General features: G+C 37.8%; 1 protein-coding gene and 1 non-coding gene across 3 annotated transcripts in view; one reads left to right on the forward strand and one right to left on the reverse strand.

Moving 5' to 3' along the window:
* Positions 1-26983, forward strand: part of DCDC2 (doublecortin domain containing 2) — a 177983-nt gene that overhangs the window by 122522 nt on the left and 28478 nt on the right. For both annotated transcript variants that reach the window (XM_046638921.1, XM_046638922.1), the window contains exon 9: positions 20334-20434. In XM_046638921.1, coding sequence (XP_046494877.1) covers positions 20334-20434 — 101 coding nt within the window. The remainder of the gene's footprint in view (positions 1-20333; positions 20435-26983) is intronic.
* TRNAV-UAC (transfer RNA valine (anticodon UAC)) lies at positions 6736-6808 on the reverse strand. The gene has a single exon. It is a non-coding gene; the product is annotated as a tRNA-Val (tRNA).

Consider the following 26983-nt stretch of genomic DNA (forward strand, 5'->3'; position numbering starts at 1 on the left):
GGATCTCCAGCCCATTCCCAGTGAACCCCAGTGATGCCATTCCACGCTGCTTCTACCTGTTGGGAAGAAACCTTCCCACACTTTCTTTTTCTCTTTCCTGAGAGGGTTGATGCGAATCTGAGTGCTGAGTGGATAGCTGCAGATGATTCATATTCTCTCAATCCTCTGCATTAAGAGGAAGGTCAAGGTCATTTAATGCTTTACAGAAAGCAACTTCTCACTTTTATTTCCCACTTTTGGGAAAGCTCGGTAGAGTGAAGTTTAAGAACAGTTTTTGCTCTTAAACCCTTTCAAACGAATAGTAGTTTTCATGATTTTCTCTCAATTTTTGTTTGTTGTTTTAAAAATGCTGGTGTCTTGACTGGTCTTTTTTTTTTTTTTTACGTTGGCATCTGAGCTAACATCTGTTGCCAATCTTCCTTTTTTTCCTTCTTCTTCTTCTCCCCAAAGTCCCCAGTACATAGTTGTATATTCTAGCTGTAGATCCTTCTAGTTCTACTATGTGGGATGCCACCCCAGCATGGCTTGATGAGCTGTGTCATGTCTGTGCTCAGGATCCAAACCAGCAAAACCCTGGGCCCCGAAGCAGAGCATGCGAACTTAACCACTCGGCCACGGGGTCAGCCCCTCAATTTTGTTTTTATTTGGAAGTGCCAGTTGGGTGGTTACATAGGCAAGTATGGTAACTATTGTCTAGTTGCCAATCCTCAGACACAGGATGATTTATAAAAAGCCTGGTTTGCATGATTCCTGTGCAGTGCAGTTTATGGCTTCTTTTTGCAGGCTAATAAATTCAAGAAAGTAAGTCAGATGTGCAAAACATTTACCTGGATTGTTTGCTTCACACAGAAATTTCTTTTGAGGGTTGTCTGTCATATATCGTGCATTTATTTATTCAGTTATTAATTTGCCAGTGTGTACTATCTCTGACAGTTCAAAGGCTTTTCCAACATTAGGGTAAAATTGTTGCAACCTGCAAGAATCTTGTAATATAAATAAGTTGGGAAAGTGAGAGGGGATCCCTGATACACGAAAGACAGGTTTGTGGTTGCCGATTCAAGCGGAACAATGAAGCGCTCTCTGTGTTGGTGTAGAGTTAGCCTGCCTGCTCACGCATGTGCAGAAATGCCAGCCTTTCCTCTTCATCCTTTGTGACCATGCAAGACTGTTACATATGGTTTCATCATCTAGTTTTAAAATGTGCAGCTTAAAATGTATTTAAGAATAACACATGGTATGTTTAAATGTAAAACTGGACTGTATGAATATTCTTAGAATAGCATTCATAATGAAATCAATTCTGTTAGACACAGTTTCAATGATATTATGAACTCCTTCTTAAAATCTTTTCCCAAAAGTTTTCTGATGTAGGTTTTCCAGATTCCATTTCAACCCAGCTGTGGAATTCATTAATGGATGCTAAATGCATTTGGCCACTGACTTTTTGAAGAGGAGTAAATTGATTTTTTTATACACACATACCCAAGTGAAAATATATACTTTAATCAGTCTAATTTTTCAATAAAAGTTAAGCTTTTGCCCAGAAAAGGGAAAGTATATTCAAATAAGCAAATATGATTGGAAATAAAAATAGTTTTATGATAAAACTTTGTGACTTCATATTTAAACAGTTACTCATTTTTTGATTGTTTTTGTGTTCTAGTTTATTCTACTGCCTTAGGGATATATTGCTATTATTATCATGTCTGTAGCTCAACTCATTACTCCCTTCTTATTTTTAACTCTTCTTTCAATGAAAAAGAATATACGTAAGTTTTACGAACATCTGAGGAAAACAGATATTTTTTCAGAATTTCTTTACCCTGAAATTAAATCTCTTGCTTTTCACTTTTGAGCTAAGAATAAAATTGTTATGGATGTTCTCATACTGTGCATTAGTGCATGTTACAGTCATATCTCACATTAACATTTTTATTTCCACCGGGATTTCTGATATAATCAGGTATTAAACCTGTGGTTATTTTGGCAATTATGCCTTTTATGGAAGGATTCCAACAGTTAAACCCTAAGTTAAGAAAAAATATAACTTTTTCTTTCATCTGGAAGAAGAATTATCTTAAAAGATGGTTAGAAGATTCAATAATAGGTTAAAATTTTTAAAGAAAAGCTCGCAGATGGCGTCCTCAAACTTTCCTAAGCAAAACACAGACGCCAATCATTTCTTTCTCCAGTTCCCTGCAAGGCACACACCAGACTCAGACATGAAGCCTTGTGCTCTGTGCCTGAGTTACCCCAAGTGTAATTGATAGCTTTCTGTTCTCTATTGTTCCCGCAAAGCTGAATTTTTTACACTGTCCTACAATTTTGATTTATTTTTAAGAATATTCTCTTTTTCTTGGTTGTTTTCTTGAAGTGATCTCAAAACTACTTGCCCTCCCCCACACGCCCCTCCACCTCCCCACCCAGGCCCGCTATTTCCATTTTTAACTTTTGAATTTGTTTCTTCTCATCCAGAACTTAGGATGCAGCCTGAATATTCACAAGTAAAATAGCTCTCCCCTGTGACTCTTAAAACATTTGTTCAGGTCTGGTCTAATTGGTGTAAATTGCAGTTAATTACCTTAGTAGCACTGATGCTTCCTCCAAGCTTCTTCCAGGCTGGGTATCATTTAAAAGGCATCATGGTGGGAAAAGCTTGGTCCTGGCTCTGTGCAACCTTGAGCAAGTTATATAAACCTCAGGTTCTTTATCCATAAAGTAGGATAAAAGCACCTGCTTTGCAGGGAAATTGTGAGGAGCATGCTTAGCATAGTGCTCCGCACATAGTAGGCATTCAAAAAATCTAGATCCCTTCTCCCTCTCCTAGCTCCAGCTTGGGTGCTGTGTGGAGCCCAGCCATGTTGTACGTCATAGGCTTTGGGAGAAGTGACTGTGAAACAATCTCATAGCCTCTCTGTGTCAATATCTAAACTTTCTATAATGTGGTACTGATAGGATACACAGAGTAAGTATAAAAATTTCTGAGAAGTGAAAGACTTCTGGGGAGATGGCCCTTGAGTTGTATCTTGACTGGAAGAATGGACAGGCATTGTGGCGGTGAGGAGATTGCTTCAGCAGAGGTGGCGAGGTGAGAGATGAGCAGGAGTTGGTTGAGTTCAAGGGGTCAGAGGAAGGGAGGACAGAGAAGTAGGAGCCATCCCACCTCCCCTGGGTCGCAGAGCTATGGGACAAATTGTTGGAAAGTGGAAGTTAGGTCAAATTATGATGGTCTTTAGCAGTTGAGCAAAGGAGCTTAGACTCAGCATGGAACACAACAGGGAGTGGGAATTCAGATAACTGCTGCCCTTCTTAAGTGACTTATCTTTCAGGATGGCAAGGAGAGAGGGTTTTTATGCCATTGATTGTCTCCAGTGTAGTGAAGTAGTTTTTCAACTTTCTGTGACCTATTCTATAAAAAAATTTATACCATGAGCCAGTTCACCCACATATGTTTATGAGTATTTGTTTCATAAAATAACAGTTCTGTGAAACAATAGTTGCCTTTACTATGTGTCCTGCGTAGGGTTGACTATATAATTTGCAGGGTCTGGTGCAAAATGAAGACGTGGGACCTTTTGTTCAAAAAGCAGGAAAAAAGTGCTGTTAAACGTACTTAAATATATACTTTTTCCTTTCTTCCATGGTTTCTCTCTCTCGATTTGTCATGGTGGTTTTTATTTGCTGTTATTGTCATTCTAAGTAAAGAAAAATTAAATTAAGAAATTATTTTTTTCCTTTTTTCTGGTTTTTTTTTTTTTTTTTTTTTTTTTGGTGAGGAAGATTAGCCCTGAGCTAACATCCACTGCCAATAATCCTCTTTTTGCTGGGGAAGATTGACCCTGAGCTAACATCCATGCCCATATTCCTCTATTTTATATGTGGGACGCCTGCCACAGCATGGCTTGATAAGCAGTGCATAGGTCCACGCCCGGCATCTGAACCTGCGAACCCCGGGCCACCGAAGCTGAGCACGCAAACTTAACCACTACCCCACTGGGCTGGCCCCAGCTTAGGAATTTGTTAAGATGCATTTTACCATTTATCTTTATAATGTGCAACGCTTGTTTTAAATGCAAAATATAAGAGCGTTTAACTCATGTGTGGAATCACCAAAATTACACAATTTGTGTTTCTTACCTCATGCCTGCATTTACATTTTGTTCTTATCAGAAGAATGGAAATACTGTCTAAAATGAACTCAACTGTTTATTTCACTTCTCAATATGCACACATCCTACCAACACTCTCTATCTTAGGCATGTTGATGAGTAAGGAGGACCGAAAGGGGAAGGAACCATTCTATCCAAGGTTGCCTTATGTTTCCCTTTCCTTCTGTGTCATTATCACTTTCAGCAGAAGTGTCTACTACAGGGAAGTAACGCAAGTAAGAAAGAGTAGGAATAATTTATCTTTGGTCTTTCTTACTTCTTAGAATGCCATTGCCTGCTCTCTTCCTTGAAAGCGAGTTCTGGTATTAATGGAAAGTGTGGCCTCTAAGGCAGCCAGCCGCTCACTACCCCTTATTCTGACACAGACATTACATGCTTGTCTTGTACTCACTTTGAGTCTGGACGAACTCCCACACATTGTAGGTCCACCTGAATTCTGTGCTTATGGGGCATCGCAAATACTATATGCGAATGGGTGGCAGGGAACCATGGGCATGCTTATTGTACGTGTATCCTTTTCTCATGAACATGCTCCCCCTTGTTGCATTGAAGTTCATTTACAAAAAACAAGTTCAAAGATAAAATTATTAAGAATTTCAAGATGATGATAGCAGAACATTAAGCCAAATGGGGGGCCCTTCTTAGAGTGGGGCCCTGTATGGCTGCACAGGTCACATGCCCGTGAAGCTGACTCTAGCACCATAATCCATTTTTTATTTTTTTTGTATTTTATTTAAAAAACACTAGTTGTATATACTCTGGTTTCTCTTCAGATCATATAAATCTTTTGCCTTTTAAAAAACACTAGTTGTAAGCCATTAAATTGATGTCACAATCCACTAATGAGTCATGACTGGAGGATTAAGAAACCTGCCATTAAAAGCATGGTAAAGTCATTAAAAATGTGAACTCTGGTGTCAGATTACTAGATCTGAATCCTGCTTCCACCACTTGCTATCTATGAACTTCAGAGTACCTCTGTTTTCATATATAAAATGCAGGTAACATTGGTAATTATCTCATAAAGTTATTATGGGCATTAAATGAGTTAATACATGTAATATACTTAGAATGATATTTGTCATATAATAAGCATCCAATAAGTATTAGCTAATGATCATTAATATTGTAACTATTAGTAATTTACATCTGACTCTAGATAAATGCTGGGGAAAAATATTTCTTGACTGAACAATAAGCATTTCCACTTTTTCTAAAATAGATATTTTCTTTGGTTTACTAATATTTGTCTTCTATCTTGACTGAAAGCATGTGAAATTTTATAATAACCAATGAAAATTAATTCATACCACACAATGCAATGGAATTACACTTAAAAATTACAGTGTAATGAAAAATCCAATGAAAGATTATTTTTGCCCCCTTCCCATAATTAAAACAAGTAGATTATTGGTATTTCTCATTTATCGATTTAGAAAGAAACAAGGATAACTGAAAGATACCATTAGTCAGAATTATTCCTTTTGGAATGAAGCTTTTAGATGATGAACTTCAATGATAGGTTAAAATGTGAGAGAAGAATGTCTTCTATCTTTACAAAAATACAGCATACATAGATTTATGTTGTAGATACTGACGAAATCCCTAAGTCATAACGCTAAATGGAAAGAGCACAGAATCTGGGGGATGCTCAGTCAGTACCTGTTAGTGGAGCAACGTTAAATCAAAGTGAGCAAGGTGCTGACTGATTTGTTTTGATAGTTTCATAATAAATAGCACTATTTTATAGCTAATTTGCACATTTCTCATCACTAACTGAGGCTACTGGGATGTCTTTTCACAGTGATGGCTTGACATTTTGTTTATTTGATTCTCTCAAATTTGGTACTAAATTGATGTATAGTCACGTTATATCAATTGCTGATATATAGGAATATATGTGGTTAGATAATCATCTTACAATGGAGTTCAATAGATTCATTTAAATGGATTTATCTCAGGCTGTTTAAAATAAAATTTGAAAAAGAGTAGACATTTCAGAGAAAAAGATCTTAGGCAAAAATTTGTTTTTATCTACCATTTATTGATAGCAATTCCTTGAATTGTAGACTTCATGCATAGTCAAAGATATGCTAAATTGAAGACATTGTAACTTCCCATTTTATGTTAAGATGGAAGATTAACCATCAATGAAAGCTGAGTTATATCTTTAGCAAGGCATCAACTCTGATAAAAATTTATCATCCTCTTCAAAAATTACCATGGAACAGATAGAAACACTTGAAATGCTAAACATTCAAGAGATCTCACTTTGATTGTCTAAAGCAAATAGAAATGTACTTGCTGAAACAGTTACGTTGAAAATGCCCTCACTCAGATTTAATGAGCTATTCAGGCACATTACCTGTACCAATTAGATCAGATGAAAAGTTATCCAATCCCTTTATTCAGGATGACTGAATTGGACTGATTTGCACTGCATGTCACTTTGCTCTGCGTGAGGACCACAGTCGTCTCATGGTGATGCTTGCTTTCTACTTATAGTAGTATTGGCCTTGTTTAGTATATTATTTTCATATCCCTCAGAGACTTAATTTCTGCCTTGTGGTTCCACTGGGGTTCGAACCCAGGACCTTCTGCATGTAAAGCAGACATGCTAACCACTACAGTATGGAACCACAGGACACTATTTGAAAGCATATTAGTACTAGTGGTTGAAAGCAAATGTTGGAGCCTTAGATAAGCAAATCTGTACTTTAATAATAATTGGGATTAATAACCAACTTTTGAAAATGCACATTCGGTCCATTTTTATTTTCATATTCAATCTAGCTATTTAATCCCTTAAGTATATACTGTACCTCTAATTTGGAAACAAATATTTAGAGAAGTATTTCAGTATTCTACCTCAAGTTTATCAACTGAAGATAGATTTTGAAAATTTACAGTCCTGGTTTTTCTTTTGCCTTTGGTTTTTTAGAGATTCCTTGCGTGAATTCTTAGTAGTCTTCTGGAACTAAGGAGTCTTTTATTTCTTTCTCTGAAATGACTGTTAATGACCATACCAATAGAATGCTTTCACTCAGGTGAGTGAGTTGAAGGTGCCTTGTTTCCTGGGGTGGGTCTGCTGTGTAGGTTTCTCTCCTTCTTGCTCTATCTACTCCTAGTGCCCTACTTCTGGCAGCCAGAGTACCATGTTGTAATTCATTTAGGTGTTTTAGCTAAGGTTCAAACTCCAATAAATGTCTGTATAGCAAGAATGATTGGGATTTTCATGAAATACGGTTCTAGTTAGATTTATATCATCAAGATGAAGATGGTTCTCTTGGCCGTGAGTGAATGGGCATTGTTTGAGTTTCTGCAAGAATGCTTCAGTTTCATTAGACATGTTTGTGTATTATGGATATAGGTTTGGCAACAGCTTTATGGTGCCGACATGTGTGACAAATTAATTGGAAGGCTGGAGCCAGAAGAGTTGGGATTTAACCCCCTTTCAGCCCTTAATACCTCTGTGGTCTCAGGCTTGTGAGTTAGGTTTTACAGGGCTATGGTCTCTCTTCTCCACTTCATAGCCAGTCATCTTGAGTCGTCTACACTGCCTGACTTTACTTCCTCATCACTCTTTTATTTTTATTTTTGCTGAGGAAGATTTGCCCTGAGCTAACAGCTACTGCCAATCTTCCTCTTTTTGTATGCAAGCCACTGCCACAGCATGGCTGCTGACAGATGAGTTCTGTAGGTCCGTCCCTGGGAGCCAAAGTTGGGCTGCTGAAGCGGAGCATGCTGGCCTTAACCACTAGGCAACCAGGGCTGGCCCTCATCACTCTTTTGTACTACACCCCAATATAACCTGATTTTCATGCTCCACTGAAATCGCTGTCACCTGGGTGACCAGATCATTAAGATGCCAAAACTGGAGGATACTTTTTAATAATGATTACTCATTTGTTGTTGACTTCCACTTTTCCCATGGCTTCCTTGACAGCTCACTCTTCTATTTTTTCTTGTACCTTTTGCTGTTTCTTTTAAATCTTTGTGAGTTTCTCTTCTACCCATCCCTTAAATATTGTTTCCTAGAATTCTGTCCCTAGCCATTTTCTCTTCTCATTCCAAGTTCTCATCTGGACCCATGACTTTATTTACCAACCCTATTCTGACAGTTCCCAAATATATTTTCTCATCCTAGAACTTTATTTCTAGTAACAGACTTAATTTCCAACCACCCTGGACATTTCTATCAATATGCTTAATGGGGGACTCAAACCGAGATATCAGAATCAGAACTCATCATCTCCCTTCTCACCACTGCGTTCCCTTCCTTCCCATGGCTCTATCAATAGCACTCCTACTCACTTAGACACCCCCGCCATAAGAATCTTAGAGTCTCCCCTCGACTCTTTCATCTCTCTCACTCCCACAACCAGGCAGTTGTGGAGTCCTATCAGTACAACTTTTAAGTGTCTCTTGTGTCCCCTCCTATCCATCTCACTGCCATTGCCTTCTTTCAGGACCTGCAATGTCTTGTGTCGTGCCACAATCCAGAGAGCAGTGCCTGTCCCACTCACAACGGGTGCTGCATGTGGACTCTTGTGCTTCACAGTCTCATAACCCGTCGTTCCATGCTTTATTTCCCATTCCATTTCTTTCCTTTTCTTTTTTTATTGGTGAGGAAGATTGGCCTTGATCTAACATTTGTTGCCAATCTTCCACTTTTTTGTTTTTTCTCCCCAAAGCCCCAGTACATAGTTGTATATCCTAGTTGTAAGTGCTTCTAGTTCTTCTATGTGGGATACCACCACAGCATGCCCTGATGAGTGGTGTGTAGGTCCGCACCCAGGATCCGAACCAGTGAACCCTGGGCCACCTAAGCGGAGCATGCAAACTTAACCACTAAGCCATTGGGCTGCCATGAATCCTCACCCCCTTTCATCTAGGCAGCCCTCTTTCCAGGACGCCCCCCAGCTCTGTGTTCCCCTTTCCCTGCTTAAAGTCCTTCAGTTGCTCTTCATCATCTTCAGGATCAAGTTCAAATTCTTGGTTCTCTCAGACAAGGTTTCCTGAACCATTCCCTGCCTCACCCGCCACTCCCCAGCCCTGCAACCTTGCTGCAGCCGTGCTTATCTGACTGCAGTTCTTGAAATACACTATGTGTTCCAATGCCTCCAAGTCTTCCCATATACTGATCTAGAAGGCCCTTCCTCTGCTCGTCAATGACTAATTCTGTTCCTCTTTCGATTTGCAGCTTCTGTCTCTCACTCAGAAGCCTTCCTTGACTGACTCCCCTACCCCATTACCCTTTCCTAGTTCTATGCACTCTTAACAGCCTGTGTAGCACTTATCATTCTCTGCTGTGGATTTTTCCATTTAAATTCTCCAGTAAACAATAAGCATCCTGAGGCCAGTGCCTTGTTCATCTTTCTATGACTGATGTCCAGCACACGCTTGAGCATGAGGAGGTTCCGTGAATATTGGCATAATGAATGAATGAATGAACAAAAAGTTGCGGAACTTGAGTACTACGTATTTCTGTTATATGCAAGTACTCTGTTCGTTACCATGATACATTTTCTAGAGTAGAGAAGTAGTTTAAGTATGACTAGCTCTTTTATACACTGGAATACACAAGGTCATTTGGAAGTGGTTGGACTAGCCAGAATTAAGAACAGGAATCGTGAATTTTAGGCCACTTATTAAGTGATGCTAAGTCACTAGAGGAACAATTCAATTATTCTGATAAACCAAAACTAATTTGCAGTATAATTTTTCTAAGTTTACAAAATTAGAATGCAAAAGTAAAGCTATATATTCTTCTTGGGTTAGGTAAATCTACTCACAAGTACTTTATTATTCTCAGTCCCATGTATCTGATACAGACTTTAGAAATTATATCAAAATTTATATAGATTATAAAATAATTAAGGATCATGAATTTTACATATTGTAAATGTGTGCTTTATTGTCTGTACTCTGAATGGTTCTGATTTTGATGAAAATCTAAAACATTTGTGTCTGAAAAGAATAAAATAGAAATGTAAGGATAAGAACAAAATTACCCGTGATCTGGGGAAATCAATGATAATAATCCTACTTTTCCTTTCTGTTTACACTTAGAAAATTTTGTTACACCCATTTAAAGTCAAGGTAAAATAACCCTGATGGTTAAGATAAAGTCTATGAAAAGAGTTAATAGTCAAATTTAAACATCAATTGCTTAACAGATGATGTTTAATACCCTGGAGTGGGAGTCAGGGAATAGAAAGAAGGCAAATATTTCAAACTGCAGTTAAGAAAACTCACCCTACTTAAGTGAATGGATAAGGTTATTTTCATGTAATATTCTAAATTGCCAAAGAAAAATATCACTTATGATATTCTTGTTTCTGTAAAGAGTTTCCATTTGAGTTTATGGGACATAATAAAAACACATGAAGAAGATTAGTGATTAAAAAACGTTTGGATTATATGGCTGCACTAAATTAGATGCGCTCAGAGCATTCGCTGTTATTTGATTAGTTTTTTTTTTTCTTCCTGATGATAATATACATTAATTCAGAGGAGTGGTGTGAGGAGGGATATTGTACAAGTTGTAACAAAGATCAAAGGAGTGTTGGCCAATATCCTCTCCTAAGGAAGTGTTATTACATGTGCATCTGCTCTTCCTCTCTACCTCGCTACTTGCTAAACTTCATAAAGACTGCTGTAGACCAGGTCAGCTTTCTGGAAGTGCCCTCTTTAAATTTCAGTGAGATGTTGTGATGGCAACAATCTGTATCTATGAAGAGTTTTATTAGAAATTCAATTTATTTCACCTATGATTGTAGTTGACATTAACATTACCTAATTAAAATCATTTGTATATCACCTTCTTACCAATTTTACTTTAATTCTGCCTCTGGTAACTGATGTGACATGTAATAAGTACATGATTTTCCTTGTAAATAGATTGATATATTTTTTTCTTCTTAGAATATTATCTTATATACTGAAAGCCATAAATACTTGTGTCCCACATTTTTTTCAGTAATCTACTAGGTTTAATGAGCTACATTTTAAAATTAACATTTTGTTTTTAACATTTTTTTTTTTTAAAGATTAGCACCTGAGCTAACATTTGTTGCCAATCTTCCTTTTTTTTTTCTTCTCCCTGAAGCCCCAATACATAGTTGTATATTCTAGTTGTAGGTCCTTCTGGCTCTGCAATGTGGGACACCACCTCAGCATGGCCTGATGAGTGGTGCTAGGTCCACACCCAGGATCTGAACCAGCGAAACCCTGGGCTTCCAAGGCGGGGTGCACAAACTTAAACCATTTGGCCACAGGGCCAGCCCCCTAACTTAACATTTTACTGAGGCAGTCTCAATAGTAAATCAAAGAAAAATGTTTATAATCACTTTAAATTTTCTTGCTGACATATCGGGCTTCCACTTAATAGATATCTAACATTTCCATAAACTATTCAAAACTGGGCATTATTCTGTTATTTTTTTTCTTATTTACCCTAATGAGTTTCAATCAGTTTTAAACACTGAACATACTAAAATATGGTTTATAATACTATTTAAAAATAATTTTTAATAATTTTGGTGAGAAAGTATCCTTTAAACAAGATTGTTGGGCTTAAATACTGATTATCATCAGTTACATGAATATATCATTCATTAATTATTTGGTAACTTTCCTTGCTTGCAAACATTAAAGTATTACAATGTTATGCAACTGAAATACCGATGCACTGAAACTAGGAAATGCTTCCATTTCAGCTGTTCTAGTTGCGGAGAGGCTAAAAAAGCACAAACATTTGTTTCCCATTCCTGTAGGGGAAAGAGATTCCTATTTATTACGAACTACACAGTAATGATATGACTGCCCTACCTCAGCAGCTCTGCTTTCATTTTTAAAGCAATAAAATTCATAAGGGATAAGTGAAAAATAATTGAGGAGCATTTTTAGTTTTACTAGAGTGTTTGTTATTGCTTTACTGTGTAATATACACTAAAATGTCTATTCATGATTCAAAGAATAAAGATTAGAGCTGAATTTGGATGAAGCGTGCATTCAAGCATTGAATTTGATCCTTAGTGTAGTAATTGAATGAGAGCAGTATTGTATATCAAATTTATCCTTGCTCTTTAGTTTGTTAGTGAATGGCTTTTATTACAAAGGTTTAAGGGTTTGGGAAGACTTAAAAAAAATTGAATCCCTTTTCTTCTGGCAGATGTGTGGGTGTCTGCGGGTGGTGGTGGAATTTGCACCTTGTAGGGGAGAAAGAGAAGTAATAGCAGAGAAGGAAAACAAAAGGCAGTGGACTCGTGGGAGATTTTCTGACCACTGCCTTCAGAGCAGGAGGAGCAGAGGGAGTCTGAGCTGTCTGCCCTGGCCCTGCAGGTGTCTGCAGGAGTCAGAAAGGGGGTTTGCTGTGGCTGCTGCCCTGATATTCTCTCTAGACCATGATTTTTGGACACATGGTGTATTAGTTTCCTACTGCTGCTGTAACAAATTACCGCAAACTTGGTGGCTTAAAACCACATACAAATTCATTATCTGCAGTTCTGAAGGTCAGAATTCCAAAAATGGTGCTGAAATCGAGGTACTGGGAAGGCTTTGTTCCTTCTAGGAGCTCTAAGGGGAGAATTTGTGTCCTTCTCCCTTCCAGTTTTTAGAGGTTGTCTATAATTCCCTGGTTTATGGCCCCATTCCATCTTCAAAGCCAGAAATGGCCAGTCAAGTCTTTCTCACCCAGCATCGCTCTGACGCTGATTTCCTGCCTCTCTCTTCCTCCTCTATAATCACAAAAGTCCTTTGTGATTGAGTCCATGTGAATAATCCAAGATAATCTCCCCATCTCAAGGTCAATTGATTAGCAATCTTAATTCCGTCTGCAACCTTAATTCACCTTTGCCTTGTAATGTAACATGCTCACGGTTTCTGAGCGTTAGGACGTGGACATGTTTGGGGGGCTATTATTTTACCCACTACACAGAGCATAATTTGTTGATCCTTGTGTAGGTTGTACTGCAATCTTCCTTCTCTTCAACCCCCTTTGACTTCTCTCCATTCAAATGCTATACTGCCGAATGTAGACAGATGGGGGCAAAAACTCTGTAACGACACAAAGAATTGATGGACTGGACCAATGGCTTTTAAATTGTGTGCTCCTTTCCGTTCTATCTCAATGCAGCAGATATTTTTGAGTGCCTGCTCTTCATTCTTTCAACAAATACCTTTCGAATACCTATGTGCTGAGCTCTGTTAAGTGCTGGGGATAGAGCAGTTCACAATATGGGCATGGTATCTGCTTTCTTGGAGCTTACACGTTGGTGGAAACTGACAAACACTGTATCACCAAATAAACAAGAAAAATATCAGACAGTAACAAGTACTAGGCAGAGAAGTAAGATAGAGCAATGTGAGTGACTGGGTGGACACTGGAATAGGAATGAGGAGAGTTTCCTGAGATACAAATGATAAGCAGCAGCTAATCATGTGAAAAAAGGGGAAGAACATTCCAGGCAGAGGGTGTAACAATGACAAAGCCATAAGGTAGGAATGAATTTTCTGTTGGAGAAAGACAAGGTAGCTGGAGTTTAATGGGCAAAGGGAAAGTGGTATGAAATGTGGTCCAAGAGAGAGTTAAGTTCCAGATCACATCTCTGTAAGTCATGGTGAGGACCTTGGATTCTACGTATGACGGAAAGATGTTGGAAAGATTCTAAATAATCTTTATAATCTGTTAATATCTCTTGGCTCTTGCGTAGAGGATGGATTCCAGGATAGCAGGAGTCGTAGAAGAGATAACATTAATTTGTAAGCTATTGCAACAGCCAATCCAACAGATAGAGGTGATTAGACCAAGTTGGTAGTGGAGATGAAAATACTATTTACAGATTTGAGATCTATTTAAAAGGAGATTGAATTGCTAAGACAACAATGGAATGGATATAGTAGGGAGTGAGAGCAAGATGGTGATAAGGATAATTCCCAGATTTGAGGCTTGAGTGGTGATGCCCTTTCCTGGGATGGGGAATATAGAGGACAATCAGTTTAGGGGAACCAGAGTTCTGTTTTAACCATGTTAAGGTTGAGATGCCTATTAGACATCCTAAGTGAGATGTCAACTTAGGCAATTGAATGTGTAAGTTTGGGGATCTGCAATGAGGTTGAGGCTGAAGATATAGACTAGAGTCTTTGGCATATTGCTGGTATTCAAACCATGATCTTAATGAGATTTCCTAGGAAGAGTGTGTACACAAAGAAGTAGACCCATGATGCTACTCTGTGTGGTCTAATACTTAGAAGTTGAACAAAGGAGGATGAGTTGGCCAAGGAGACTGAGAAGAGGCAGGTGGTGATGCTGCTGAAACCAAGAGAGTGAAATAGAGAATTAGAGAGATGGATAGATAGGTAGATAGATAGATAGATAGATAGATAGATAGATAGATAGATAGAGAAAGAGAGAGATAGAAAGAGATATTGCCTGTATTAAAAAGTGCTGGGAGATCAAGTAAGATGAGAACATAAAGACGAACATCATTGTCATTGATAATTTTTACAAAAGCAGTCCTTATGGGGTGCTGCTGCAGAATCCAGATTAGAAACTGTGGGAGAAAGTGAGTGGGTGGGGGATAAAGATAGTGAGTTCATACAGCTAAGCACTAGATGTTTGCCTAGGGAGGACATTCCAAAATGAGGCATCATCTGATTAGCACTTTCTCCAAAAATCTACCTTTCCTATCCATAGGAGAAAGGTTTATTTTTGTATGATGTACAGATATTCTATTATTACATTTACTGGGCACAATTAATTTTAGCAGAAGCAAAATTACTAAGAGTCAAACGAAATAATTTCATGAGCAGCTGAAAATTATACTAATGCTTATTAAAAGGGAGATTAGAAGAAATATTGAATATTTGTAAGACTATTGTTGGCACAAGGAAAGTTTACAGATGGTCAGTCTATGGCAAAAAGATCACTTAACTGTTGGCGTTGGGATTGAGTGAGACTAAATTCCTGTTTTTATGAAACTCCTGAGTGTCACTAAAACTACTTCTCTGTCCCATTGGAGTAAACTTTCTACCCTAGGTAACACCTACCCAGAGTAAGTCACAGTTAGGATGTCTGAGATTTCTTTAGCAATAACTACACAACCATTGCACGTAACAATTGCCGTTATGCCCTAAATTCACCAGTTTACTGTGAAAGTTTACTGTGCAAGGAATCTATCCTTGCAAGCATGTGTTTTAAATTTTTAATGTTTTATCTTTGCCTCCTTCCATGGAGTGTGTCTGTAGTTGCTTTTGACTATGGCACGGACAGAAGGGGAACATGTTCTTATGTTGTTTAAGTTCTCTTCCATCGGAGTTTGTCCTTGTGCAATTCTTTGGTGTTAAGTAATTTTAATTTTCTGGTTTTAAGGCCTGCTTTTGAAAATCTACTTTGGATATTCACATACTTCTGAACATTCACATTGGCTCACTGATCTTGGGCCTGTAAGAGGTATATACCCATACAAATTCTATTACAAATAATACTTATAGACAATGCTGAAAATTTGATTTTTGTATAATGCTTTGCATATTTAACAAATGTCTTTTCAAAACCTGTTATATGGCTGACATTGTGCTTGGCACGAGACTTACAAAGACAAAAGTTATTGTCTATGCCTGATTAATGTCTATGCCTGAAGGAGCATAGTGATTAGGGGGGCAGAATTGATACAAGAAATCATTAAAAGTAAGTGTGATTCATGGATAGATGAAGTATGTGAGATAGAGCAGTAGTGTATAGGGGTAGCTATTGGTTCTGTTTGGTTGTAGGGTTGGGGAATGAGATCAGAGGTGATTTTTATAGAGCTGGATAGGATTTGAACCATGAGTAAGACTCCAATAGGCAGCCACACAGGGACAAGGGCAAAAGCAGTCGACTGGGCATTGAGGGTATAGGCATAAGACATAAACTAGCACAGTGATACTGGGACCTACACATTCTTTGTCATGACTACACGTGGGCTGCAATGGAAGCCACTCCACCTGACGAAAAGGATGTGTGGTAGTGAGGAGTTGAGGGGACTTTCATTGGAGTTGAAAACCAAAATATTCAGGCCAGGGTGTAGAATGGCTTATCACCTGGGTTTCAAAACTACTCTGATGGTGGGACACAAGATGGGGAGAAACATGGGTTGGTGAGGTTTTTATTTAAAATGAGGTAGAAGGAGCACTCAGTGAAGAAGCTAAGGATTTATATGAGTTAATTGTATCAAAACTGGGATGTCAGTAAGCCCAGAGGGAAGTTTTGGAAGAATTACATACTAGCAGAGAGGGTGAGGGAGTAAGGTTGTAGGGGTCATAGAGCAGGAAGGGAATCAACATGTGAGAAAGAGATTAAACCAGGAACTTGTCTTTTGTCTTACATTTCAATGAACATTTATTGAGGATTTATTGTGTGCAGTGACCAGGCTTTCTCTTGGGAAACAAACACTCAAAAGAGAGGAAAGGAGCCACCGGGTATGTACGCGGAAAGATAAATAGCCCGTGTCTCTGTGATCTTTCCACAAGATGCTAAGCCTGTAAAGAGCAGCCCTTTCATATTTCTAGAGTGACTTTTATACAGTAGATCTTGATACACGTTTACCAATCAATCAAATAAATGAAATCTACCTTGTTCATTTAAAAACTCCTATTTTACATTATTGTCCATTAATTACATACGGTACCACCAAATGCATCTATTTATCATGTGTTCCAATAACATTTAATGATATGGCAAATATTCATGCTATGATTTTAAAGTAAAAAAAAAACTTTAAAAATTTTATATAGAATAAGATTCCAGTTTTGTGAATTTGTGTGAGAGAGTCAATTGTCAAATAGTGGTGGTTCTGTCTGGGTCATGAGATTAAAAGGATGCTTATTTTCTTATTCTTCCAAGTTTTCTAAAATGCATCCATATTATATAAACAGTTTATAATCAGAAAATGCTACTTAAAAATGTTTTTTCTCTAGGAATTCATGTTACTCTATTTTTAATTTTACGTAACATTTAAAAAGTTAAAAGTAAATGTTAAAATCCTATGTAGGCTTTCTCCTATCACCAAGTAACTTTTCAGCCATTCTTCCTTTTTTTGTCTGTTTATTCTTATGACTCCTTTCTGACCATTTCTTACTCTGCACTGCTGAAGGAGATGGCTTACGCATCTCAGCTCACCGATGAACAAAACTCTCCCCTGACACCTCACACAAACACTTTCATCTTTGTCTTCTCTATTTGCGTCACTGTACACAATGTCGAGTTTTGTTGCTTTGTCTCTTTGCCTTTTGGATCCTTGTGGCTGCCATTTTCCATTCCAGTGCCCTTTCAGTTTTATTTTCTTCATTCTTATTGATCGTATTCTTCTTTTCTGGTGAAATGTTTATCCTGAAACACATCTGTAAGCCATTCATAGCTCTGCTTAGGTACAGTTAAACATTTTACTGAATGTGAGTATTTGAGAATACGTTCCTTTAGTATCTGTAAATTTCTCTTTGTAGTCTCTTTGAAAGCAAGTGCAACACTTGGGTGCAAAAATGTTGTCCAAAAAAGTCATGTACATAGGTCATAACTATAGTCTACTGCGTCCAGCTTCTGTCTCTGGAAGGTTGACTCAAGGGGCGTTTTCTGAATGAGTATGATTCTTGTCTTCTAAGGTAATTCAGAAGGTAGAAATGAATGTCAAACATACCTAATTCTCCTTTTTAAACCATTTTGGAGATAACATTTGATAAATTGTGTGTCCCTGTTTTGAAATCCGCCCCTGCACATTTTCAGTGTTGTAAACTCCACATGTGAATAAAATGAGTTTATTTTTATTGTTTCTACCATTGAGTTCCAAGTTCTAGAATTTTGATGGAGAGATAAATATCAGCTTACTCTATCTCTGTTGACTTCAATTTTATAGACTTGGATTACTCCCTTTCACATTTCCTCTCTTAGGACGGAATAATTGCAAGCTATTTTTGTAGCTCCTTGAAGTGTCCTTCCCTGCACTTTTCTCAGCTCAAGGATTACTTTGTTGAGTACATGACCGAAACTCTGCATTTACTCCAGGCCTATATATACGAGAACATCATCGCATTCACTGTCTCGTTTTCTATATTCTTTCTTCTCATATCACTGGGCTTTTGGCTGCAATTTCATTTTGGATCCATGTCCTCAGTTGTGAGATGCTGCAGAGTCAGGACATAATGCTTAGATACACTGTGTGTTGGGGAAGATTGGTTGTAGAGATAATCCAAAATGGCTGCCAAACCTGAAATCATCATTTGGTAATGATTTGTAGTGATTCCTGTGTATATGTATATTTTCAGTTTACATATATATATATTTATAGGGTGATTTAACTGTGACAACTCTAGTGAATGAAAAATTACTTTGGATTGCTTAAGCATACAAGAGCTGGTGGAAAGAAAGAATCATTGGGCAAAAAGACTTTTTTGGATGATAGGAAAAACCAGTCTGGGAATAAATGATTGCTGTAGATAATCCTCAAAATGAATTAATCCATGTGAATTAATCTAACATGTATAATCAACTTTGAGGGTAGCTCTGTTGTCCCTGGATTTTAAAAAGGAGAGTAGAGAAGCAACATCCAGTCAAGTTACAAAAAATGTAATTAAAAAGGAAAATGGTTTCTCTAGGAGAAACCCAAAGGGCTTGAGTTTGGTTCTGTTTCCTCTGTCCCTCCTTCTCTGCCTTCCTTTGTCACCTGACTTTGGCATCTCAGCTTCTAAACACTCTCCTATAGGACTTACCTCTCAGAGCACCTACCTTGGGGCACCTCATTGGTGATGCGTGTAAATCTCTGTCTACTCATTGGTCTGTAAGCAACTTGAAGAAACAGTCTGCATCTCATTCATATCTTAGATAGTCATATTGGCTCACATTGTACCTTACATATAATTGATCCTCAACAAAGGTAAAAGTCTATTTAATTGAGTGTCTTCATAACTTTAACAATATGAAGTATTATTATGTGAAATGTGTTAAATCATTATGCTCTAGGAAACAAGCTTCCATTAGAGAAATAGAGGGGGTTTAAGGCACAAGATAAAAACATTTTCTAGACTACAGAGATAATCAAATACCATAATAGATTATCAGAGAAGGAGGGGAAATCTCCATCCTTGGAGATCCTTAAAACTTGGAGAGAGAAAACATCAGTGGGGATGACGGAAGCGTTAAACCTGTCTTGAGGCAAGTAGATAGACAGAATGACAAATGGTTCTGTGATTCTTTGATTACTTGGCCTGGAGAAAGAAGGCTGAGGGGAGACATTAAAACTACTTCAAATATGGAAAATAGCTATTATTGCTTTCCATAGGAAACCAAATCGAAGGAGCTTAACCTAAAATCTTAAGGGATTTAGGTTACATTTTATAGTTAAGGATTTTAAGACATAGGCTGTGAAAATCCTGTGGAAATCCACAAAATGAAAGATTGATTTGTGCGAGATGCGGAGTCAGCTCTCTGATTCTGTTGTAGTAAAAATATTTTTTGTAGTACTCTGAATAGAGGAAAGTATTCCAATACATTATGTTCAGTGTATCGTATTCTCTTGGGAAAGGGAAACTTCTAAAAGTAGTATTTTAAAGCACCAAGCATCATCATCATTTTATGAGTAGGTGGGGAGAACAGAGATAGGTATGAAGTCTTTCCATCTAAATACCTGTACAGGCTTGTGTTATTAAATCAGTAGCCACTTACCTCTTAGTTAGAATACATAAGAAATGGGGATGTAATATACAGCATATAACATAGTTAACAATATTGTAATTACTTTGTATAATGACAGATGGTTACTACTCTCATCAGGGTGATCATTTCATAATGGATATAAATGTCAAATCACTGTGTTGTACACCTGAAATTAATACAATATTAAATGTCAACTATACTTCAATAAAAACACATCAATAGCAAAAGGGTGAGGAGGATTCTGGGACACAGCTCTGCCCTGCTGCGTCAGCCTGGTTTTGGCCACTGAACCTTTTCCCAATGAAAATGTGGAAGAACTGGAGGGGAGGAGGCTACGGAAGTCCTCTCAATAAAAAGAGAACCAAAATACCTATTAACAAATAGTCTTCATTAGATATTTAATTGTAATGTCAACATTCAGCCACACGATGTCACAATTGGATTTTGATTTTCACCGTACTTCTCTCCAATAATAGATGAAGGCATTTTCAAAGCTGGAGAAGAGAGATCTGAGACGCGGGGGGCAGCAGAGGTCCAAGAAGATGAAGATACTCAAGTTGAGATTCCAGTTGATCAGGTAATCTCCATGCCTGAAAAAACTGGCATAAACCAGTTACTATTATTTTTCTTTCAAGTTTTGAGATATCTGTTCCATGTTGTTCCTATGCATATATTAATTAAACCCTCTCAGGTGCTGTGTGGCTGAATGACTTTAAAAATAAAACAAAACAAAACATCTTCAGTTTTTCCTGGTATTCCTACAAAGAATAGCCATTTGCACAATGTCTGTTTTTATTATTATTATGGAAAATGGTATATCTTTAATAAACGGCATTGAAGAATAAGGTAGATTGGAGTTAGGTTTGAGATACAAAGAGGGAGGTTTGATGCCAAAAAAGGGTATTGGCTTGGAGTTTTTATCTAGAAAAAAGTCCTTCATTTACAAAACCATTTTTTTTTAAATGCCATGATATTCTCTTCTATTTGGAAATCAAATATTTACTATGTGTGTGTTGATTTTCTTTCTTAGGCCAGTGGAACACTGTACTTTTAGGATTGTGTGTGTGTGTGCATGCGTGTGCATGTGTGTACACATGTGCTTATAGAAGGGACTAAGTAGTGCTAATTCTGGCTAAATGATGCAAGAAATAAAAGTAGTTAGGGGGCCGGCCTGGTGGGGTAGCGGTTAAGTTTGCACATTCTGCTTCGGTGGCTTGGGGTTCACTGGTTCAGATCCCGGGTGTGGACGTGGCACCACTTGTCAAGCCATGCTGTGGCAGGCGTCCCACATATAAAGTGGAGGAAGATGGGCACAGATGTTAGCTCAGAGCCAATTCTTCCTCAGCAAAAAGAGGAGGATGGGTGGCAGATGTTAGCTCAGGGCTAATCTTCCTCAAAAAAAAAAAAAAAAAAGTCAGTTAGACTTTTTAATACTGAATGCAACCATGTTTCTTACAATTCTAAGTGGAGGATTGGAATTTAGATGAAGAGGGGAAATTTATGATCCCAAGCTCAAGGGAATAGAAGTCACTAGGAATTGCCACTTGTCCTCTGACTATTATGTGATATTTTCCTTTCAAAAAGCAAATTTCACAATCCAGCAAATTCCATAAATGATCTTCTCAATTGCATTTGACTTAGCACGGCAGCACAGTCACTGCTTGATTATTCCACAGGCATTTTCTGTAAGCATCGCCTTCCTGATGACAAGCCTAATGTATTAAAAATCACACAGATTTCAAAAATCCAATTTATTATCCAGGATTAGCTACAACTAATAATTTTTCATAAACTCTCGTTACAGGTATTTTTTCTTCTGAGGGAAAATGGAATTTTAAGTCTTCTCTGAAGCTATAATTAAATATTATATTTTAAGACAAGAGTAATCCTCATGTATATACAACACCTGATAGCTACCGAAGCCAAGACTAATTTATATTCCAAAGTCAAAATGCCAAATACAAGAGGAAATCATAGCTTTATTACCAAAAGAGAAATCTCTTTGTTAATCACTGAACAAGTTACAAAATTTGTAATTGGTATTTCTTAGAAGTTTGATGATCACAAGGGAGAGGAGCTGGCAGAAAGAACTGATTTCTGATGATACTCGAACAGCTTTGAATAAATGTTCACAGAGCTGGATGTCTTATTTGACTGGAGAGTGCTAGCTTATTAAAATACAAGTATGCAAGAAAGACTGACTAGACAGGTTGGTAAAAGCTGGGCTATATCAACAAACTCATGTAAGCTTGAAGGAAATAAAGCCAGGTAACAAAAGGTCAGAATTACCTTCTTCTTTGACTCTATTATTAATAGAATTGGGATTGTCCAGCTCACATGGTTGACATGAGATGCTTAGGAAGTCAGGTCTTAGAGTCATTCTCTCTGACGTCTGGTGACCTTTTGCTCCATACCCTAAGCAGTTATGTTATTAATATAGTGACAAACCAAGTGACATTGCGGAGAAATGAGTGTAGAGCTCTATTATAGTAGGAACAGACTAGCTCCTTAAGAACAACTCTGAGGACGTGCCCTAATGGTGATGTTCACTAATTGATAGCTACTGTTTATTTAGTACCTGATGAGTGCCAGACACTGTACTAGGCACTTTTATCCCATATAATTGTGATGACAACCCCATAAAACATATACAGAAAGAAAGTGAGCTCACGTAGTTGGAATTACTTGCCCCAGGTTGTACCATTAAGTAGAGAAGTTGGGATTTGAATTCATGTCTGTCTAACTTCAAAACACAGGAGTGATCTTGGGGAAGAGTATTAAATGAAAAAAAAAACCAGACAATTATTAACCCAGGGAAGGGAAAAATTCTTGCATAAGAAAAGAAATGTAGTCATTGTATAGTACTTGGCTCAGCTATAAATGATACTTACATACACTCCCTTTGGGGCCATAATTATTTAACTTCTTTGGGCTGGTTTGCCATCATCTAAATGATTCATGTTGTAATTTTAGTCAAAGGGCCATGAAGAAGGGTGTGTGTGTGTGTGTGTGTGTGTGTGTGTGTGTGGGTGTGTATAAATATCATGTGCAAATTCGCCAAATAGTTTATCTATGCCTGAAAAGCAGACCAAGTTTTAGAAGTAAATATCGAGGCCTCTGTTGGGAGACAATTCTCCATGGATCTCTGTCTCTGCATATCTGGTGAGCAGGAGCACCGATTGCCTTTGTTCTGGACTATGTTTTCAAGGATGTTTGTATAGTGAACATCTTGAAAAACAGAGCTAGTGACTTCCTTTGGAATATTCATTCTCAACTGGAGGTGATTTTGCCTCCCAGGGGATATGTGGCAATTTCTGGCAACACTTTTGATTGTTATAACTGAGAGAATGCTACCTGCATCTAGGGGGTAGCAGCCAGGGATGCTGCTAAATATCTTGTAATCACGTGACAGCCCTCACAACAAAAAATTATCCAGTCCGAAGTGTCAGAAGTGCTGAGATTGAGAAACCCTGCTGTGGAGACCAGGTTTGTTAATTGTCCACTATCATGAAGATAATGTTTCCCTATGGTGCAAAGGTCAGGGAGTGGGTACAAATGCTGATACTCTGGCTACTGCTATTGCTGTGAGCAATAAAGTTCTCTGTCTCTGACCCAGTAGTCTCATGTCTTCTGCTAGCATCCATGAAACTGTGGCAGGCTAATGTGGTAGCTTGCAAGTGGGGTAAAATTTCAGACCTTTCATGGTCCTTGATAGCCTCTACTGGTACCATTTACCATGATGTTTATGTGTGTAAGTGGGTGTAATGTGGCACTGTGGACTAATTTGAGCCAAGAAAGAGTCTGAGCTCTGTCCCAAGATCCAGACTCTTCATTTTTTTAGAGACAAGTTAGTGATCCTGGATCTCATACTACTTCTAAACCATTGGAAAACTGAAGAATGTTTTTTATGTATTTTTTTATGTATTTGGAGTGGCCAGGACAAATAGCTTTTCTCAGGGGAGAGTTTAGGCTAATAAGAATAAAGTACTCTTTTAAAAATTTCTAACTTTTTTGCATGCACATTCAAGTCAATCTGGTTGTTCATAAGCAGTGGAGCAAGTGTCTGATTAATCAACACCTGTAGTTATACCCTGGCGCTGATGACTCTGTGTCAATCTGCTCCATTTATAAAATGATGCTTTTCCAAGCTAAGAAGGCAAGAAATGAGTCTACTCTATTATAGTTAAGTGAACTGCCCCTAGTAAGTAACCATCAGGCAGGAGACTCTGTTATCTAAGAAACACAGGCAAATAAGTGCCTATAAAATAGGCAAATAAGCAATTATATTTTGGATTTTGTTCCATGTGACAGAAAAGTGGGGGAGATGGGGATAGTAACTTTAGAGTGGTTTCGGATTGTTTTATAGCTTTTCCCATCAGCTGGTAGTTGATTTTGAGTGGTAAAATAATGAGAATTGCAAAATATTTTTCCTTTAAGCCAGCATTATGAAGAATGGAGCAGTGAAAGCTTTTTTTTTATTGGAGGCTGTACTATATACTATTTTCTTATTTATTTGGAATTTACTTCTTACTCAAAGTTATACATATAATACTTTGAAAAGTCAACTAATTCAACAAAGATTATAACAAAAATAGCAACCGTGTACCCAACTCTTCCCCACCTGGATTCCTGCTCCACAGAGGTAACGGATTTGAACTAGTTTAGTTAGTTCTCAGGGAATATGCCGCTATATTTCTAAACCATACATCTGTCACTCCTCTTTATTTCACTTACTCTGAGACCTTTGGATCTTACAAGTGATGGCAGCCATAGTTTAATTGGCATGTTTTTTAATTCATAAAGGTACATAAAATAATGGAGATCCTTTTTTTGGCGAGGAAGATTGACCATGAGCTAACATCTGTTGCCAATCTTCCTCTTTTTGCTGGAGGAAGATTGTCACTGAGCTAACATCTGTGCCAATCTTCCTCTGCTTTATGTGGAAAGCTGCCACAGCATAACGGCTTGACTAGTGCTGCTAGGTCTGTGCCTGGGATCTGAGCCTACGAACTCTGGGCTACTGGAGCAGAGCATGTGAACTTAACCACTACGCCACCAGGCCAGCCCCTGGAGATCCTTTTAATTGGTGACATGTCAAATTTGATAAAATAAATTTCTTGCGCACAGCTAGAAGGACCTGCAACTAAGATATACAACTATGTACGGGGGGGGTTTGGGGAGATAAAGCAGAAAAAAAAAAAAAAGATTGGCAACAGTTGTTGGCCCAGGTGCCAATCTTTAAAAAAAAAAAAATTAATTAATTAATTAATTTCTTGGTTTTATTTTTCAAATTTAGATATTATTTAATATCTTCATCTCTAATGGCTATGGAAGATGATTATTTGGCTCTCTTACCAATCCCTGCCCCCATCCCCCACATAAGGCCACAGGCACACAAACACAGTATTATTTGTAGCTGAGCCATACGGTATTCTGTGCTTGTATTTCCTTTCTTGTGTAACCCATTTTTCCTCCTCCCTATCTTAGGAATTGGCTGTAGTTTTTTTTTTTTTTTTCATTTGCTTAGTTTTTTGTGTAGCTATTACCAAGCCATCTTCAAACTCTGCTAGAACTGTTGATTTCCTCTTGGTTTACTCAAACATATCCAGTGATGATGAAATCTCCATTCATTTTTTTCTCAAGCCCTTCAATCATCTGCCTCAAGCTGGTTAGTTGTTTTCTAGATCTGTTTTTCAGAGTTATCCTGGTATTTTTCTTCGCTATTATTCTGGGAATTTCCTTGGCTTCTCCAGTGGATGGATCTCCTATTTTTTGGATTTTACCTTTTCCAGTTGATCACACCTTCATTTTTTGTGGAACTCGCCTCTTGTAGCCTCCTGAGAAAAACTTCATGGGAGGCACATTTTTGGGGGAGGATTTGTATGTCTGAAAATGTCTTTTTTTCTCTACTCAAACTTGACTGTAACTATGGCTAGTATAAAATTTTAGGTTAGGTGTAATTTCTCTCCAGATTTTGAAGGTGTTACTCAATTGTCCTTCTCATCCAGTATGGCAGTTGGGAAGTTTGAAGCCATTCTGTTTTCTGAACCATTATAAATAGCTTTTTTTCCCTTTCTGGAAGATTTTAGGCTCTTTTTTGTTCTGGTGTTTTGAAAATTTCCAATTATATGCCTTGTGCAGGTCTTTCGGCTTATTGGACTGGGTACGTAATGGGTTTTTTATTTTGAAAATATTTGTTTTTAAGTTCTGAAAAAAATTATTGAGTTATCTCTTTGATAATTTTATTCTCTCCATTTCTCTGCTCTCTTCTGGAACTCCAAGTATTTGGATATAGGATCTCTGAGACTGATCATCTAATTTTCTCTCCTACTTTCCATCTCTATGGATTTTTTCTATTTTCTCAACTTTTTTAAAATCAGAAATCTTCAACTTTTATCTTCCATCAACTGATATTTTTCCTAATCATCATATTTTTAATTTCTAAGAGCTCTTTCATATTTTCTGAACGTTCCTTTTTTTTTTTTTTTAAAAGATTGGCACCTGTGCTAACATCTGTTGCCAATCTTTTTTGTCTTCTTCTTCTCCCCAAAGCCCCCCAGTACATAGTTGCATATTCTGGTTGTGAGTGCCTCTGGTTGTGCTATATGGGACGCCACCTCAACATGACCTGATGAGCGGTGCCATGTCTGTGCCCAAGATCCAAACCAGCGAAACCCTGGGCTGCCGAAGTGGAGCACAGGAACTTAACCACTTGGCCATGGGCCCAGCCCCTGAATGTTCCTTTTTATAGCATCCTATTCTTGTTTTATGGATGTGATATCTCTCCTTATCTCTCCAAGGTTTAATCTATTATGTTAAACTTTGTTTTCCTGCACTATCTGTTTTTCTTCTGAGTTTCTTTTGTTCTTTCTATGTTTTGATCTCTGCCTCCATGTTAGAGGCTCTCCTTGGCTGTCTGGTTAGATTTTAGAGTAAAGCATTTAGGAAACTGTCCATAGGCAGAGCTGTTAGGTTGGGTGAGTTTCATTGTAGGCTGATTGGTTTTGGCCATTTTTATTGGCAGACTTTTACTTTTTGGTATCTATATTGTTCTTTTGGGTTGGTTTATTTCCTTTAAAGTGGAATCTTTTTATCACTTGCCTTGGCTGGCAGCACTTGGCATCTG

This window comes from Equus quagga, chromosome 15, assembly GCF_021613505.1.
Source record: "Equus quagga isolate Etosha38 chromosome 15, UCLA_HA_Equagga_1.0, whole genome shotgun sequence".
NCBI classification, from domain to species: Eukaryota; Metazoa; Chordata; class Mammalia; order Perissodactyla; family Equidae; genus Equus; species Equus quagga.